Source organism: Carcharodon carcharias, chromosome 10, assembly GCF_017639515.1.
Source record: "Carcharodon carcharias isolate sCarCar2 chromosome 10, sCarCar2.pri, whole genome shotgun sequence".
Taxonomy (NCBI): domain Eukaryota; kingdom Metazoa; phylum Chordata; class Chondrichthyes; order Lamniformes; family Lamnidae; genus Carcharodon; species Carcharodon carcharias.
The window spans coordinates 41425360-41440773 of NC_054476.1; the positions used below are offsets into that span (position 1 = coordinate 41425360).

The 15414-nt window shown below is 61.2% G+C and overlaps 1 protein-coding gene across 9 annotated transcripts in view; it reads left to right on the forward strand.

Moving 5' to 3' along the window:
* The window catches only part of plekha7b (pleckstrin homology domain containing, family A member 7b), a 518153-nt gene that overhangs the window by 364905 nt on the left and 137834 nt on the right, over nt 1-15414 (forward strand). For all 9 annotated transcript variants that reach the window (XM_041197491.1, XM_041197492.1, XM_041197494.1 and 6 more), the window contains one exon: nt 14332-14404. In XM_041197491.1, coding sequence (XP_041053425.1) covers nt 14332-14404 — 73 coding nt within the window. The remainder of the gene's footprint in view (nt 1-14331; nt 14405-15414) is intronic.

Consider the following 15414-nt stretch of genomic DNA (forward strand, 5'->3'; position numbering starts at 1 on the left):
GCTCTCGCCGCCCCTCCCTCTCTCGCGCCCGCGCTCTCGCCGCCCCTCCCTCTCTCGCGCCCGCGCTCTCGCCGCCCCTCCCTCTCTCGCGCCCGCGCTCTCGCCGCCCCTCCCTCTCTCGCGCCCGCGCTCTCGCCGCCCCTCCCTCTCTCGCGCCCGCGCTCTCGCCGCCCCTCCCTCTCTCGCGCCCGCGCTCTCGCCGCCCCTCCCTCTCTCGCGCCCGCGCTCTCGCCGCCCCTCCCTCCCTCGCGCCCGCGCTCTCGCCGCCCCTCCCTCCCTCGCGCCCGCGCTCTCGCCGCCCCTCCCTCCCTCGCGCCCGCGCTCTCGCCGCCCCTCCCTCCCTCGCGCCCGCGCTCTCGCCGCCCCTCCCTCCCTCGCGCCCGCGCTCTCGCCGCCCCTCCCTCCCTCGCGCCCGCGCTCTCGCCGCCCCTCCCTCCCTCGCGCCCGCGCTCTCGCCGCCCCTCCCTCCCTCGCGCCCGCGCTCTCGCCGCCCCTCCCTCCCTCGCGCCCGCGCTCTCGCCGCCCCTCCCTCCCTCGCGCCCGCGCTCTCGCCGCCCCTCCCTCCCTCGCGCCCGCGCTCTCGCCGCCCCTCCCTCCCTCGCGCCCGCGCTCTCGCCGCCCCTCCCTCCCTCGCGCCCGCGCTCTCGCCGCCCCTCCCTCCCTCGCGCCCGCGCTCTCGCCGCCCCTCCCTCCCTCGCGCCCGCGCTCTCGCCGCCCCTCCCTCCCTCGCGCCCGCGCTCTCGCCGCCCCTCCCTCCCTCGCGCCCGCGCTCTCGCCGCCCCTCCCTCCCTCGCGCCCGCGCTCTCGCCGCCCCTCCCTCCCTCGCGCCCGCGCTCTCGCCGCCCCTCCCTCCCTCGCGCCCGCGCTCTCGCCGCCCCTCCCTCCCTCGCGCCCGCGCTCTCGCCGCCCCTCCCTCCCTCGCGCCCGCGCTCTCGCCGCCCCTCCCTCCCTCGCGCCCGCGCTCTCGCCGCCCCTCCCTCCCTCGCGCCCGCGCTCTCGCCGCCCCTCCCTCCCTCGCGCCCGCGCTCTCGCCGCCCCTCCCTCCCTCGCCCCCGCGCTCTCGCCGCCCCTCCCTCCCTCGCCCCCGCGCTCTCGCCGCCCCTCCCTCCCTCGCGCCCGCGCTCGCTCCGCCCCTCCCTCCCTCGCGCCCGCGCTCGCTCCGCCCCTCCCTCGCGCCCGCGCTCGCTCCGCCCCTCCCTCGCGCCCGCGCTCGCTCCGCCCCTCCCTCGCGCCCGCGCTCGCTCTCTCAATCTCTCTCTCGCACGTGCCCTCACCACCGCTCTCTCTCTTGCACGCGTTCTCTCCACCCCTCTTGTGCGCGCACTCTCTCCACACCCCTCTCTCCCGACCGTGCGCACTCTCTCCACACCCCTCTCTCCCAACCGCGCGCGCTCTCTCCACACCCCTCTGGCGCGCGCGCTCTCTCCACCCCTCTGGCGCGCGCGCTCTCTCCACCCCTCTGGCGCGCGCGCTCTCTCCACCCCTCTGGCGCGCGCGCTCTCTCCACCCCTCTGGCGCGCGCGCTCTCTCCACCCCTCTGGCGCGCGCGCTCTCTCCACCCCTCTGGCGCGCGCGCTCTCTCCACCCCTCTGGCGCGCGCGCTCTCTCCACCCCTCTGGCGCGCGCGCTCTCTCCACCCCTCTGGCGCGCGCGCTCTCTCCACCTCTCCCCCTTGCTCATTCTCTCCACCTCTCCCCCTTGCGCATTCTCTCCACCTCTCCCCCTTGCGCATTCTCTCCACCTCTCTCCCTCGCACACGCGTGCTCTCTTCACCTCTCTCTCACGCGTGAGCTCACTCCAACTCTATTTCGCGCGCGAACTCAGTCCATCTCTCGCGCGCGCTCACTCCGCCTCTCTCTCTCACGCGCGTTCTCTCCACCACTCTCTCGCGTGTGCGCTCTCTCCGCCCCTCTCTCGCACGCACGCTCTCTCCGCCCCTCTCTCACTTGCGCGTGGGCTCACTCCACCCCCCTCCCTCTCGCGCACGTGCGCTCACTTCTCTCTTACTCGCGCGCGTGTGCTCACTCCACCTCTCGCGTGCGAGCTCACTCTGCCCCTCTCTGGCGCGCGTGCTCACTCCGCCTCTCTCTTGCGCGTGCTCACTCCGCCTCTCTCTCTCGCGAGCGTGCGCTCACTCCGCCTCTCTCTCTCGCGAGCGTGCGCTCACTCCGCCTCTCTCTCTCGCGAGCGTGCGCTCACTCCGCCTCTCTCTCTCGCGAGCGTGCGCTCACTCCGCCTCTCTCTCGCGAGCGTGCGCTCACTCCGCCTCTCTCTCTCGCGAGCGTGCGCTCACTCCGCCTCTCTCTCTCGCGAGCGCGCGCTCACTCCGCCTCTCGCGCGAGCGCGCGCTCACTCCGCCTCTCTCTCTCGCGCGAGCGCGCGCTCACTCCGCCTCTCTCTCGCGCGCGCGCTCACGCCGCCTCTCTCGCGAGCGCGCACTCACTCCGCACCTCTCTCTCTCTCTCTCGCGTGCTCTCTCCGCCTCTCGCGCGCACGTGCTCACTCCGCCTCTCTCTCTCTTGCGTGCGCTCACTCCGCCTCTCTCTCGCGAGCGTGCGCTCACTCCGCCTCTCTCTCGCGAGCGTGCGCTCACTCCGCCTCTCTCTCTCGCGAGCGCGCGCTCACTCCGCCTCTCTCTCTCGCGAGCGTGCGCTCACTCCGCCTCTCGCGCGAGCGCGCGCTCACTCCGCCTCTCTCTCTCGCGCGCCCGGTCTCTGCCCGCCCCCCGCGCCCGGTCTCTGCCCGCCCCCCGCGCCCGGTCTCTGCCCGCCCCCCGCGCCCGGTCTCTGCCCGCCCCCCGCGCCCGGTCTCTGCCCGCCCCCCGCGCCCGGTCTCTGCCCGCCCCCCGCGCCCGGTCTCTGCCCGCCCCCCGCGCCCGGTCTCTGCCCGCCCCCCGCGCCCGGTCTCTGCCCGCCCCCCGCGCCCGGTCTCTGCCCGCCCCCCGCGCCCGGTCTCTGCCCGCCCCCCGCGCCCGGTCTCTGCCCGCCCCCCGCGCCCGGTCTCTGCCCGCCCCCCGCGCCCGGTCTCTGCCCGCCCCCCGCGCCCGGTCTCTGCCCGCCCCCCGCGCCCGGTCTCTGCCCGCCCCCCGCGCCCGGTCTCTGCCCGCCCCCCGCGCCCGGTCTCTGCCCGCCCCCCGCGCCCGGTCTCTGCCCGCCCCCCGCGCCCGGTCTCTGCCCGCCCCCCGCGCCCGGTCTCTGCCCGCCCCCCGCGCCCGGTCTCTGCCCGCCCCCCGCGCCCGGTCTCTGCCCGCCCCCCGCGCCCGGTCTCTGCCCGCCCCCCGCGCCCGGTCTCTGCCCGCCCCCCGCGCCCGGTCTCTGCCCGCCCCCCGCGCCCGGTCTCTGCCCGCCCCCCGCGCCCGGTCTCTGCCCGCCCCCCGCGCCCGGTCTCTGCCCGCCCCCCGCGCCCGGTCTCTGCCCGCCCCCCGCGCCCGGTCTCTGCCCGCCCCCCGCGCCCGGTCTCTGCCCGCCCCCCGCGCCCGGTCTCTGCCCGCCCCCCGCGCCCGGTCTCTGCCCGCCCCCCGCGCCCGGTCTCTGCCCGCCCCCCGCGCCCGGTCTCTGCCCGCCCCCCGCGCCCGGTCTCTGCCCGCCCCCCGCGCCCGGTCTCTGCCCGCCCCCCGCGCCCGGTCTCTGCCCGCCCCCCGCGCCCGGTCTCTGCCCGCCCCCCGCGCCCGGTCTCTGCCCGCCCCCCGCGCCCGGTCTCTGCCCGCCCCCCGCGCCCGGTCTCTGCCCGCCCCCCGCGCCCGGTCTCTGCCCGCCCCCCGCGCCCGGTCTCTGCCCGCCCCCCGCGCCCGGTCTCTGCCCGCCCCCCGCGCCCGGTCTCTGCCCGCCCCCCGCGCCCGGTCTCTGCCCGCCCCCCGCGCCCGGTCTCTGCCCGCCCCCCGCGCCCGGTCTCTGCCCGCCCCCCGCGCCCGGTCTCTGCCCGCCCCCCGCGCCCGGTCTCTGCCCGCCCCCCGCGCCCGGTCTCTGCCCGCCCCCCGCGCCCGGTCTCTGCCCGCCCCCCGCGCCCGGTCTCTGCCCGCCCCCCGCGCCCGGTCTCTGCCCGCCCCCCGCGCCCGGTCTCTGCCCGCCCCCCGCGCCCGGTCTCTGCCCGCCCCCCGCGCCCGCTCTCTGCCTCCCCGCGCCCGCTCTCTGCCTCCCCGCGCCCGCTCTCTGCCCCCGCCCGCGCCCGCTCTCTGCCCCCGCCCGCGCCCGCTCTCTGCCCCCGCCCGCGCCCGCTCTCTGCCCCCGCCCGCGCCCGCTCTCTGCCCCCGCCCGCGCCCGCTCTCTGCCCCCGCCCGCGCCCGCTCTCTGCCCCCGCCCGCGCCCGCTCTCTGCCCCCGCCCGCGCCCGCTCTCTGCCCCCGCCCGCGCCCGCTCTCTGCCCCCGCCCGCGCCCGCTCTCTGCCCCCGCCCGCGCCCGCTCTCTGCCCCCGCCCGCGCCCGCTCTCTGCCCCCGCCCGCGCCCGCTCTCTGCCCCCGCCCGCGCCCGCTCTCTGCCCCCGCCCGCGCCCGCTCTCTGCCCCCGCCCGCGCCCGCTCTCTGCCCCCGCCCGCGCCCGCTCTCTGCCCCCGCCCGCGCCCGCTCTCTGCCCCCGCCCGCGCCCGCTCTCTGCCCCCGCCCGCGCCCGCTCTCTGCCCCCGCCCGCGCCCGCTCTCCGCCCCCGCCCGCGCCCGCTCTCCGCCCCCGCCCCCTCGCCCGCTCTCCGCCCCCGCCCCCGCGCCCGCTCTCCGCCCGCCCCCGCGCCCGCTCTCCGCCCGCCCCCGCGCCCGCTCTCCGCCAGCCCCCGCGCCCGCTCTCCGCCAGCCCCCGCGCCCGCTCTCCGCCCGCCCCCGCGCCCGCTCTCCGCCCGCCCCCGCGCCCGCTCTCCGCCCTCTCTCGCGCTCTCTCCACCTCTCTCTCTCGCGCGCTCTCTCCACCTCTCTCTCTCGCGCGCTCTCTCCACCTCTCTCTCTCGCGCGCTCTCTCCACCTCTCTCTCTCGCGCGCTCTCTCCACCTCTCTCTCTCGCGCGCTCTCTCCACCTCTCTCTCTCGCGCGCTCTCTCCACCTCTCTCTCTCGCGCGCTCTCTCCACCTCTCTCTCTCGCGCGCTCGCTCCACCTCTCTCTCTCGCGCGCTCTCTCCACCTCTCTCTCTCGCGCGCTCTCTCCACCTCTCTCTCTCGCGCGCTCTCTCCACCTCTCTCTCTCGCGCGCTCTCTCCACCTCTCTCTCTCGCGCGCTCTCTCCACCTCTCTCTCTCGCGCGCTCTCTCCACCTCTCTCTCGCGCGCGCTCTCTCCACCTCTCTCTCGCGCGCGCTCTCTCCACCTCTCTCTCGCGCGCGCTCTCTCCACCTCTCTCTCGCGCGCGCTCTCTCCACCTCTCTCTCTCGCGCGCTCTCTCCACCTCTCTCTCGCGCGCGCTCTCTCCACCTCTCTCTCGCGCGCGCTCTCTCCACCTCTCTCTCTCGCGCGCTCTCTCCACCTCTCTCTCGCGCGCGCTCTCTCCACCTCTCTCGCGCGCGCTCTCTCCACCTCTCTCTCGCGCGCGCTCTCTCCACCTCTCTCTCGCGCGCGCTCTCTCCACCTCTCTCTCGCGCGCGCTCTCTCCACCTCTCTCGCGCGCGCTCTCTCCACCCCACTCTCGCGCGCGCTCTCTCCACCCCACTCTCGCGCGCGCGCTCTCTCCACCCCACTCTCGCGCGCGCGCTCTCCACCCCACTCTCGCGCGCGCTCTCTCCACCCCACTCTCGCGCGCGCTCTCTCCACCCCACTCTCGCGCGCGCGCTCTCTCCACCCCACTCTCGCGCGCGCGCTCTCTCCACCCCACTCTCGCGCGCGCGCTCTCTCCACCCCACTCTCGCGCGCGCGCTCTCTCCACCCCACTCTCGCGCGCGCGCTCTCTCCACCCCACTCTCGCGCGCGCGCTCTCTCCACCCCACTCTCGCGCGCGCGCTCTCTCCACCCCACTCTCGCGCGCGCGCTCTCTCCACCCCACTCTCGCGCGCGCGCTCTCTCCACCCCACTCTCGCGCGCGCGCTCTCTCCACCCCACTCTCGCGCGCGCGCTCTCTCCACCCCACTCTCGCGCGCGCGCTCTCTCCACCCCACTCTCGCGCGCGCGCTCTCTCCACCTCTCTCTCGCGCGCGCGCTCTCTCCACCTCTCTCTCTCGCACGCGCTTTCTCCATCTCTCTCACGTGCGCTCTCTCCACCTCTCTCTCTCTCGCGCACACTCTCTCTACCTCTCCCTCACGCGCGCTATCTCCACCACTCTCTCGCACGCGCTATCTCCACCTCTCTCTCGCGCGCGCTATCTCCACCTCTCTCTCGCGCGCTATCTCCACCTCTCTCTCGCGCGCTATCTCCACCTCTCTCTCGCGCTCTATCTCCACCTCTCTCTCGCGCGCTATCTCCACCTCTCTCTCGCGCGCTATCTCCACCTCTCTCTCGCGCGCTATCTCCACCTCTCTCGCGCGCTATCTCCACCTCTCTCTCGCGCGCTATCTCCACCTCTCTCTCGCGCGCTATCTCCACCTCTCTCTCGCGCGCTATCTCCACCTCTCTCTCGCGCGCTATCTCCACCTCTCTCTCGCGCGCTATCTCCACCTCTCTCTCGCGCGCTATCTCCACCTCTCTCTCGCGCGCTATCTCCACCTCTCTCTCGCGCGCTATCTCCACCTCTCTCTCGCGCGCTATCTCCACCTCTCTCTCGCGCGCTATCTCCACCTCTCTCTCGCGCGCTATCTCCACCTCTCTCTCGCGCGCTATCTCCACCTCTCTCTCGCGCGCTATCTCCACCTCTCTCTCGCGCGCTATCTCCACCTCTCTCTCGCGCGCTATCTCCACCTCTCTCTCGCGCGCTATCTCCACCTCTCTCTCGCGCGCTATCTCCACCTCTCTCTCGCGCGCTATCTCCACCTCTCTCTCGCGCGCTATCTCCACCTCTCTCTCGCGCGCTATCTCCACCTCTCTCTCGCGCGCTATCTCCACCTCTCTCTCGCGCGCTATCTCCACCTCTCTCTCGCGCGCTATCTCCACCTCTCTCTCGCGCGCTATCTCCACCTCTCTCTCGCGCGCTATCTCCACCTCTCTCTCGCGCGCTATCTCCACCTCTCTCTCGCGCGCTATCTCCACCTCTCTCTCGCGCGCTATCTCCACCTCTCTCTCGCGCGCTATCTCCACCTCTCTCTCGCGCGCTATCTCCACCTCTCTCTCGCGCGCTATCTCCACCTCTCTCTCGCGCGCTATCTCCACCTCTCTCTCGCGCGCTATCTCCACCTCTCTCTCGCGCGCTATCTCCACCTCTCTCTCGCGCGCTATCTCCACCTCTCTCTCGCGCGCTATCTCCACCTCTCTCTCGCGCGCTATCTCCACCTCTCTCTCGCGCGCTATCTCCACCTCTCTCTCGCGCGCTATCTCCACCTCTCTCTCGCGCGCTATCTCCACCTCTCTCTCGCGCGCTATCTCCACCTCTCTCTCTCGCGCGCGCTCTCTCCACCTCTCTCTCGCGCGCGCTCTCTCCACCTCTCTCTCGCGCGCGCTCTCTCCACCTCTCTCTCGCGCGCGCTCTCTCCACCTCTCTCTCGCGCGCGCTCTCTCCACCTCTCTCTCGCGCGCGCTCTCTCCACCTCTCTCTCGCGCGCGCTCTCTCCACCTCTCTCTCGCGCGCGCTCTCTCCACCTCTCTCTCGCGCGCGCTCTCTCCACCTCTCTCTCGCGCGCGCTCTCTCCACCTCTCTCTCGCGCGCGCTCTCTCCACCTCTCTCGCGCGCGCTCTCTCCACCCCACTCTCGCGCGCGCTCTCTCCACCCCACTCTCGCGCGCGCTCTCTCCACCCCACTCTCGCGCGCGCTCTCTCCACCCCACTCTCGCGCGCGCTCTCTCCACCCCACTCTCGCGCGCGCGCTCTCTCCACCCCACTCTCGCGCGCGCGCTCTCTCCACCCCACTCTCGCGCGCGCGCTCTCTCCACCCCACTCTCGCGCGCGCGCTCTCTCCACCCCACTCTCGCGCGCGCGCTCTCTCCACCCCACTCTCGCGCGCGCGCTCTCTCCACCCCACTCTCGCGCGCGCGCTCTCTCCACCCCACTCTCGCGCGCGCGCTCTCTCCACCCCACTCTCGCGCGCGCGCTCTCTCCACCCCACTCTCGCGCGCGCGCTCTCTCCACCCCACTCTCGCGCGCGCGCTCTCTCCACCCCACTCTCGCGCGCGCGCTCTCTCCACCCCACTCTCGCGCGCGCGCTCTCTCCACCCCACTCTCGCGCGCGCGCTCTCTCCACCCCACTCTCGCGCGCGCGCTCTCTCCACCCCACTCTCGCGCGCGCGCTCTCTCCACCCCACTCTCGCGCGCGCGCTCTCTCCACCCCACTCTCGCGCGCGCGCTCTCTCCACCCCACTCTCGCGCGCGCGCTCTCTCCACCCCACTCTCGCGCGCGCGCTCTCTCCACCCCACTCTCGCGCGCGCGCTCTCTCCACCCCACTCTCGCGCGCGCGCTCTCTCCACCCCACTCTCGCGCGCGCGCTCTCTCCACCCCACTCTCGCGCGCGCGCTCTCTCCACCCCACTCTCGCGCGCGCGCTCTCTCCACCCCCACTCTCGCGCGCGCGCTCTCTCCACCCCACTCTCGCGCGCGCGCTCTCTCCACCCCACTCTCGCGCGCGCGCTCTCTCCACCCCACTCTCGCGCGCGCGCTCTCTCCACCCCACTCTCGCGCGCGCGCTCTCTCCACCCCACTCTCGCGCGCGCGCTCTCTCCACCCCACTCTCGCGCGCGCGCTCTCTCCACCCCACTCTCGCGCGCGCGCTCTCTCCACCCCACTCTCGCGCGCGCGCTCTCTCCACCCCACTCTCGCGCGCGCGCTCTCTCCACCTCTCTCTCTCGCGCGCTCTCTCCACCTCTCTCGCGCGCGCTCTCTCTCCACCCCTCTCTCGCGCGCGCGCTCTCTCCACCCCACTCTCGCGCGCGCGCTCTCTCCACCCCACTCTCGCGCGCGCGCTCTCTCCACCCCACTCTCGCGCGCGCGCTCTCTCCACCCCACTCTCGCGCGCGCGCTCTCTCCACCCCACTCTCGCGCGCGCGCCCTCTCCACCCCACTCTCGCGCGCTCTCTCCACCTCTCTCTCGCGCGCGCTCTCTCCACCTCTCTCTCGCGCGCGCTCTCTCCACCTCTCTCGCGCGCGCTCTCTCCACCCCTCTCTCGCGCGCGCGCTCTCTCCACCCCACTCTCGCGCGCGCGCTCTCTCCACCCCACTCTCGCGCGCGCGCTCTCTCCACCCCACTCTCGCGCGCGCGCTCTCTCCACCCCACTCTCGCGCGCGCTCTCTCCACCCCACTCTCGCGCGCGCGCTCTCTCCACCCCACTCTCGCGCGCGCGCTCTCTCCACCCCACTCTCGCGCGCGCGCTCTCTCCACCCCACTCTCGCGCGCGCGCTCTCTCCACCCCACTCTCTCTCTCGCGCGCTCTCTCCACCCCACTCTCTCTCTCGCGCGCTCTCTCCACCCCACTCTCTCTCTCGCGCGCTCTCTCCACCCCACTCTCTCTCGCGCGCTCTCTCCACCCCACTCTCTCTCGCGCGCTCTCTCCACCCCACTCTCTCCCGCGCGCGCTCTCTCTCCACCTCCCGCGTGCGGCGCTCTCTCCGGCTCCTGCGCGTGCGCTCTCTCCCCCGCATGGAGCATGCTTGCGGGCCTGATTCTGGCCTGTTGGCCTCCTCTTGGACAGCTTCAATTATACCTACTCCTTTGTTGTTTCCTCACCGCCCTGCAACATATTCCCTTTCAGGTCTGTGTGGTCATATGTATAAGTTTTATGTATATAATTTCATCCTGAACTGTATTGTTGAATTTGTTCATACTATCTATCCTTCCATGTAGTGCATTCTAGATCATAAACAACGTACCACATAAAAAAGATTCTTGCCATTTCTCTCTATGGTTCTTAATTATGTTAAAAATGTGCTCCTCTGATGGAAATACTTTCTGTCCTGAAAGACAGGACTTTCAACATTCTCTCTGTGTACTACACTGAAGTGTCAGCCTAAATTCTGTTCTCAAACCTCTGAAGTGGGGCTTGAACCCACAGCCTCCTGACTCAAGTAAGAGTGCTTCCACTGAGCAAAGTCTGAGTGATCATAATTCACATTCCTGCCTGTCAAGATATGCAGTATCTTGATCGTGCTGTCCAGCGCTTGTAAGAGAACATAATTTGGCGTCTAATCATTCTTTGCCTGCTATTGCAAATAAAGCATGTTATTGTTGTGTGAATTAGCACAATGCAGCATATATTAAAGTAACAACAAAGGGAAAGTCGGCATGTTAGATCATTTGGATAATTTTGTCATTTTGGGTTAACCTTCATTTAAATGTGTGCTACAAAAGGACTTTTTATAAATTCAAATAAACCTTTCTATAGTCATTTGGCACATTGGAAGGTAGGTGGCCATTGGCATATAAGCCAAAAGAAAACTCAGATAAACTTTCCTAATGATTGATTATAGTTATCGGGATGATATTTGTTTGCAGAATGGGGCAAAATCGCAAGAACAGGTAGAGGATTGTTGTCATGGCAATGGTCTTGTGATACTGATGTGTCTGAATCACTGGAAGTCAATCAGAAGGGAGAAAACCTCATTTCAGCATAACATCCTTTGGGGAAAGAATTGCTGCTGAGACTCCAACTCACCTAAAATCATTGAAAAAGTATCCATTTCCACATGCCTTAATCAGTCAGTTAGATGGTGCAGTAGAGCTAAACCTATCATTTCACAGGAATGCTGTGGTCTCCATTATGCTTAGAGATTGGAAACAAATTGTATTAGCTTACAATAACCTGAGATTTAACAGAATGATGGAAAATTATTGGAAATCTTTACCTGAGATTAGTATTTCTTCAACTGATTGTTGCTACTACTCAAACATAGCTGAGTGGGGGTTGGGAGTTGCGAGTGGCGATGGAGTTAGTTAGGTACTGAACCAATGAATTCCAACAAAATCTGCTTAACTGAAAGGCGCAATATAACTAGCAATATTTAGTTTGGGTGCTTCATTCTTCACTGTCGGGAGTAATTGTGTTACTAAGAAGCCAAGCAAGTAAAAGCTCAAACCAATGAAGTTCCCATTAACATTGATCTGTTCTAGTTTCAGGTTGCATTTCTCTTTGCCTCATCGTTGTGCTTTTTAGGAACCTAATTTGAGGTCTGGATTTTGCAGATTTTTATTCTATGAATGTTAAATCTGTATTGATGTTTGCAAGATTCCATTGAGACTGCTGTTTAAAGTAAGAGTCATTTTAAGGAAGAATTTGATTGAAGGAATAGGCAAGTCTGTTGTGTTAATGATTGCACGTTCACCTCCGATACTCCTAGGGCTGTTCTATCGCACTGTTTGATTTGCACTAACTACAGTACAACTGCACCTAGAAATCAGTGCAGTGAAGGTTTTCTCTATGGGTCTTCAGTGAAACTAGTTTGGGCAGAATCCATATGAGATGGTCTAGTCGATATAGATTCATATCACAGAGCTTATTTTAAATAGGCACCAGTTGGTTCTAAATTGAGTGTTCCTTCAGGAAATTATGAGCATAAATATTTTACAACATTGAAAATGTCACAGTGAGATTGGATTGAGACACGATAAAGAAAACTCATCCTTATTTCTGCTTCAGGCATTACAAAGCCAAGAAGGGCTTATGCTCAATATTATAATTGGCTAATGAAAAGTTCCATTTGTGTGAATGAAGAGCAGGTACAGGAATTTGATGCTCACAATATTTCATATAGGTCAATGGAATAAGTGGTACACATATTGGATTAAATCTTCCTGAAAAAGTAAGTATTTTATTGAAGCACACCCCTTTAATGTGAAAATCAGCAAGCAATTTCAGGGGATTAAGAGATACCAGATGAGTTTTAGATGTCCGGAACTTGCTGGTCAGTTTCTGCTGTTTACTCCGCACATACAGCATCCGACTCTTAGCCTCCCCATTATTTTTTAAGAACCTGCTGGATTTGCACAATAATTGTCCATTAAAGCCACTACAGCAAGTTAGGCTGCATAATCATGTAAACACCCTTTTAATGATGTGATAACTATTAATGCACTATCTATCAATCTCTCCAGCCCAGAGAGGAAAACCTTTAAACTGTTCAGTCTCATTGCTGCAGGTAGTAAATTATTATTAGAGATGTAAAATGTCCATTTTTTTAAAAGTTTCTTTTCCTCTGTTTCTTTTTCCTCACTTCTCTTCCTCTAATCTTTCTTCCCCTCCTTTTTTTGTACCTCATTTGACTAATTCACCCCCTTCCGTCATTCCTGTCTTTTTTCTCAATCTTTGTATCTTTTTAACCAATGAGATTTACTGTTAGTCCTACTATTCACTAAAGTCCCAGATGCACCATTGCCCTCACCACTTCCAGGAAGTTACTGCATAAAAAAAGTTCAAACTGTAGGGTGCAGCAAAAAGTTTTAGTAACACCCTACAGCAAAAGCTTTCTCGCTCCAGTAATATTCAGCCCGATATGTAATGACACCTTGGACAAGAATTTACTAATGGCAGTGGACAAATGGCATTTGCCATTCACTAAACTTGTCATTGCCCATTTAATTTCGATGAGCTTTTGGACGGCAAGTTTCTGTAAGTCAGGGATAAATGGTGCAGCATATGGAATGTAAGTAAACAGGGTAAGCAACTGTGTATCATCCTTGATGATCAGATTGAGACATTATCAATGCACAACTCAGAGTCTGAACCAGAAAATGCAAGTTAAAATGATGAACGTCAGATCAGGTACAGGAAACAAAATAGGGGAAAAGAAAGATTGGGTTAAGAGAGGGAGAAAAAAAGACAAAGATAAGGTTAAAAAAAATACTGTTTAAAAAATATCCTCTGCAGCTATTAAAGGGATGGAGTGAGAGTTCACAGTTGTAAACGGTAATTTTCAGTCTTGTTATTTAGCAATAATTAAGACTTATTACACAGTTAAAATGAGTACTTAAATTGAAACGGACAAGCCTGGGACTTTGATTCTAGTTTAGTTTGTCTCTACCATGCAAGTACTTGCATCTGAATTGAACCAGGCAGCAAGATTCCGTCTTTGGGAAGTTATCAGCACAGCAGCGCATTTCCACCCACAAATTCTGGATTTTTCCGTTTAATCACACATCTCTGCTCATCTGAAGTTGATGTATGACTTGCGAATTAATGATGGCAAGTGTCATTTAGCCTCACCATTATTTTAACGGTAAGTTCTGACCCAACTGAAAATATCTCTAACTGCTCCATTTGGTCTCATGCACCTTCTAAGTGGAAGTCTTTGGCTGCCTGAAATGTGTGGCTTTTAAAACTGTTGAAGGTATGCAGAACCTGCAAGTTTCTGTTTGATTTGGTGTTCTTTACTTAGGCCAAACTCTATGCAGTGTAGATGTAGCTCACAGCCCTTGTTATTCTTTTAGTGCTTGAAACAAACAAATGCTGTATTGAGCAAGATTGAGATTCCTGCCAACTACAGCTTTGAAACATTGGTGGTCACTTAGGGAGAATGGACAATAGCTTGGATAAAAAAAGATTGATGTTATAAATTAGTGTACAATTTATCTGTTAGGATGTTGTTTACTTTTTAACACTTGTGCAAAATGTATAGCACAATAGTACACTAACCACTGCATGATTGCACTATTGTTTAGTGCTAGCTAAATTACATCAGTCACACTGGAACAAAATATTTATTTCTTCTGATCAGTCGATGGGGTGTCATGAATTTGCTTGTTTCGTAAAACTTGTAATTTATATTCACTGCATTGCAATATCTGAAACTGTTCAGGGGGTGATAAATCAGCAGAAATATTATGCATGTATCACACAAAATCACAATACTGCAAATTGCAGGTAGGATGGCATTCTAAATTTTTGGGATGAAGTCATAAAATAGTGGAAAACATGGCAAGTCTATCAGCCTCTTAAAAAGGATTTTGATCCTGTTCTCCTGTTTTTTTTATTTTGGTGCTATATTTTAACATACTTATTAACATATTTGAAATTTTTACCTATTGTCCCCTCTGTTTTTCAGTCCTATAATGTCATCTGCCTTCCTTTTACAGATTTGGCGAAGACTGCACTTGAAGCATTAACTTGTCTATCCTTTAATCGATCTGTTATCTATTTCCTGCATTTTCTTTCTTATTTCAGATTTTCATCCTTGTTACCTTGTTTAAATCACTCACCATTATTTTGTTATGTTAGCACAATCTGGACTCTCAACTACATTTTACTTAACTTCCAGCTGCTCTTATAATCTCTGTTATGTTGCAGGGATATCAACACCCTTGTGATGTTCATTAAAGCCACTCTGACTTGATGGATGATTGTTTGTTTGTACTTATAGGACAGTTCTGGAATGAGGCTGTGGAAACGTCGGTGGTTTGCACTCTCTGAATATTGCCTGTTCTATTACAAAGGTGAGTACCGAAATGGCACTTACTCCTTAAAAAGACAAGTTGGATAAACAGGAGCCATACACTGATTGTCACTTTTGAAATGAAGGGCTGGCTTTTCGTTACTGAGGCAAGTAACTTATGTTGGGAAGTTTCTGGACTTGGCGGGACTTGCCTCGCCATAAAGGGCCCCGTTACACACTGTCTTCATTCCAGGGAGGCAGGGGCATAAATGAGTCAGGTCTGCTGCCTCCAGAGGCAATTCATAGGTGGCCACAGAGGTGGGTGAGTGCCAAGGTGGGCTGGTTATATAAGGCCCACCTCAGTTCTCTGAGACTTCGGCCCAATTTTACAAAAGGCTGTTAAGCCCTCTAAACCCCATGCCCCCTGCCTCCCTATGTCCCCTTCACGCCACTCAGTCGGTATCAATTTTGGTCAGACCTCAGCAGCCATATAGAAATGGAAAAAAATTTAAACTTCTAACAGTCTAATTGAGCTCTCACTCATACATGTTCAATACAGAAAAGAACTCTCATTCATGAAACCCGTTCAAAGATTTTAAATCCCCCCAATCTGCTCAGCAACCACATCAAAGACAGCTAATCCTTTAATCGTTTCTTAAAACTGCCAATCAAAATGTGAACACAGACCCCCCCAAGAAGTGTTTTTTTGACTTTTTGAAACTCAGCCAAACATTCATAACAGGCTCAGTTGTAATAACAGCCCTTGGGAATGCTAACTATAAAGTCTATTGAAACTACAGGAATAGATTCTTTTGGTTGTTTTCTGAACTACACCAGATGGCCTGTCAATCAATTCATTCCAACAGCATGTTTTTTCTTCTATGCTAATGGACATCTGCAGTCTAGTTTTCTTTTATTTTTAAAGGGCTGGGGATTTAAATAACTTCAGATCATGACACTTAAACAGATTTTATCCACATTTGCATCTCCTCCATAAATTCATGACTCCCATACTGCCATTTAAGGCCCTTGGAACAGTAAAAATGATTAAACTCGCGGCTAATTTCAAAT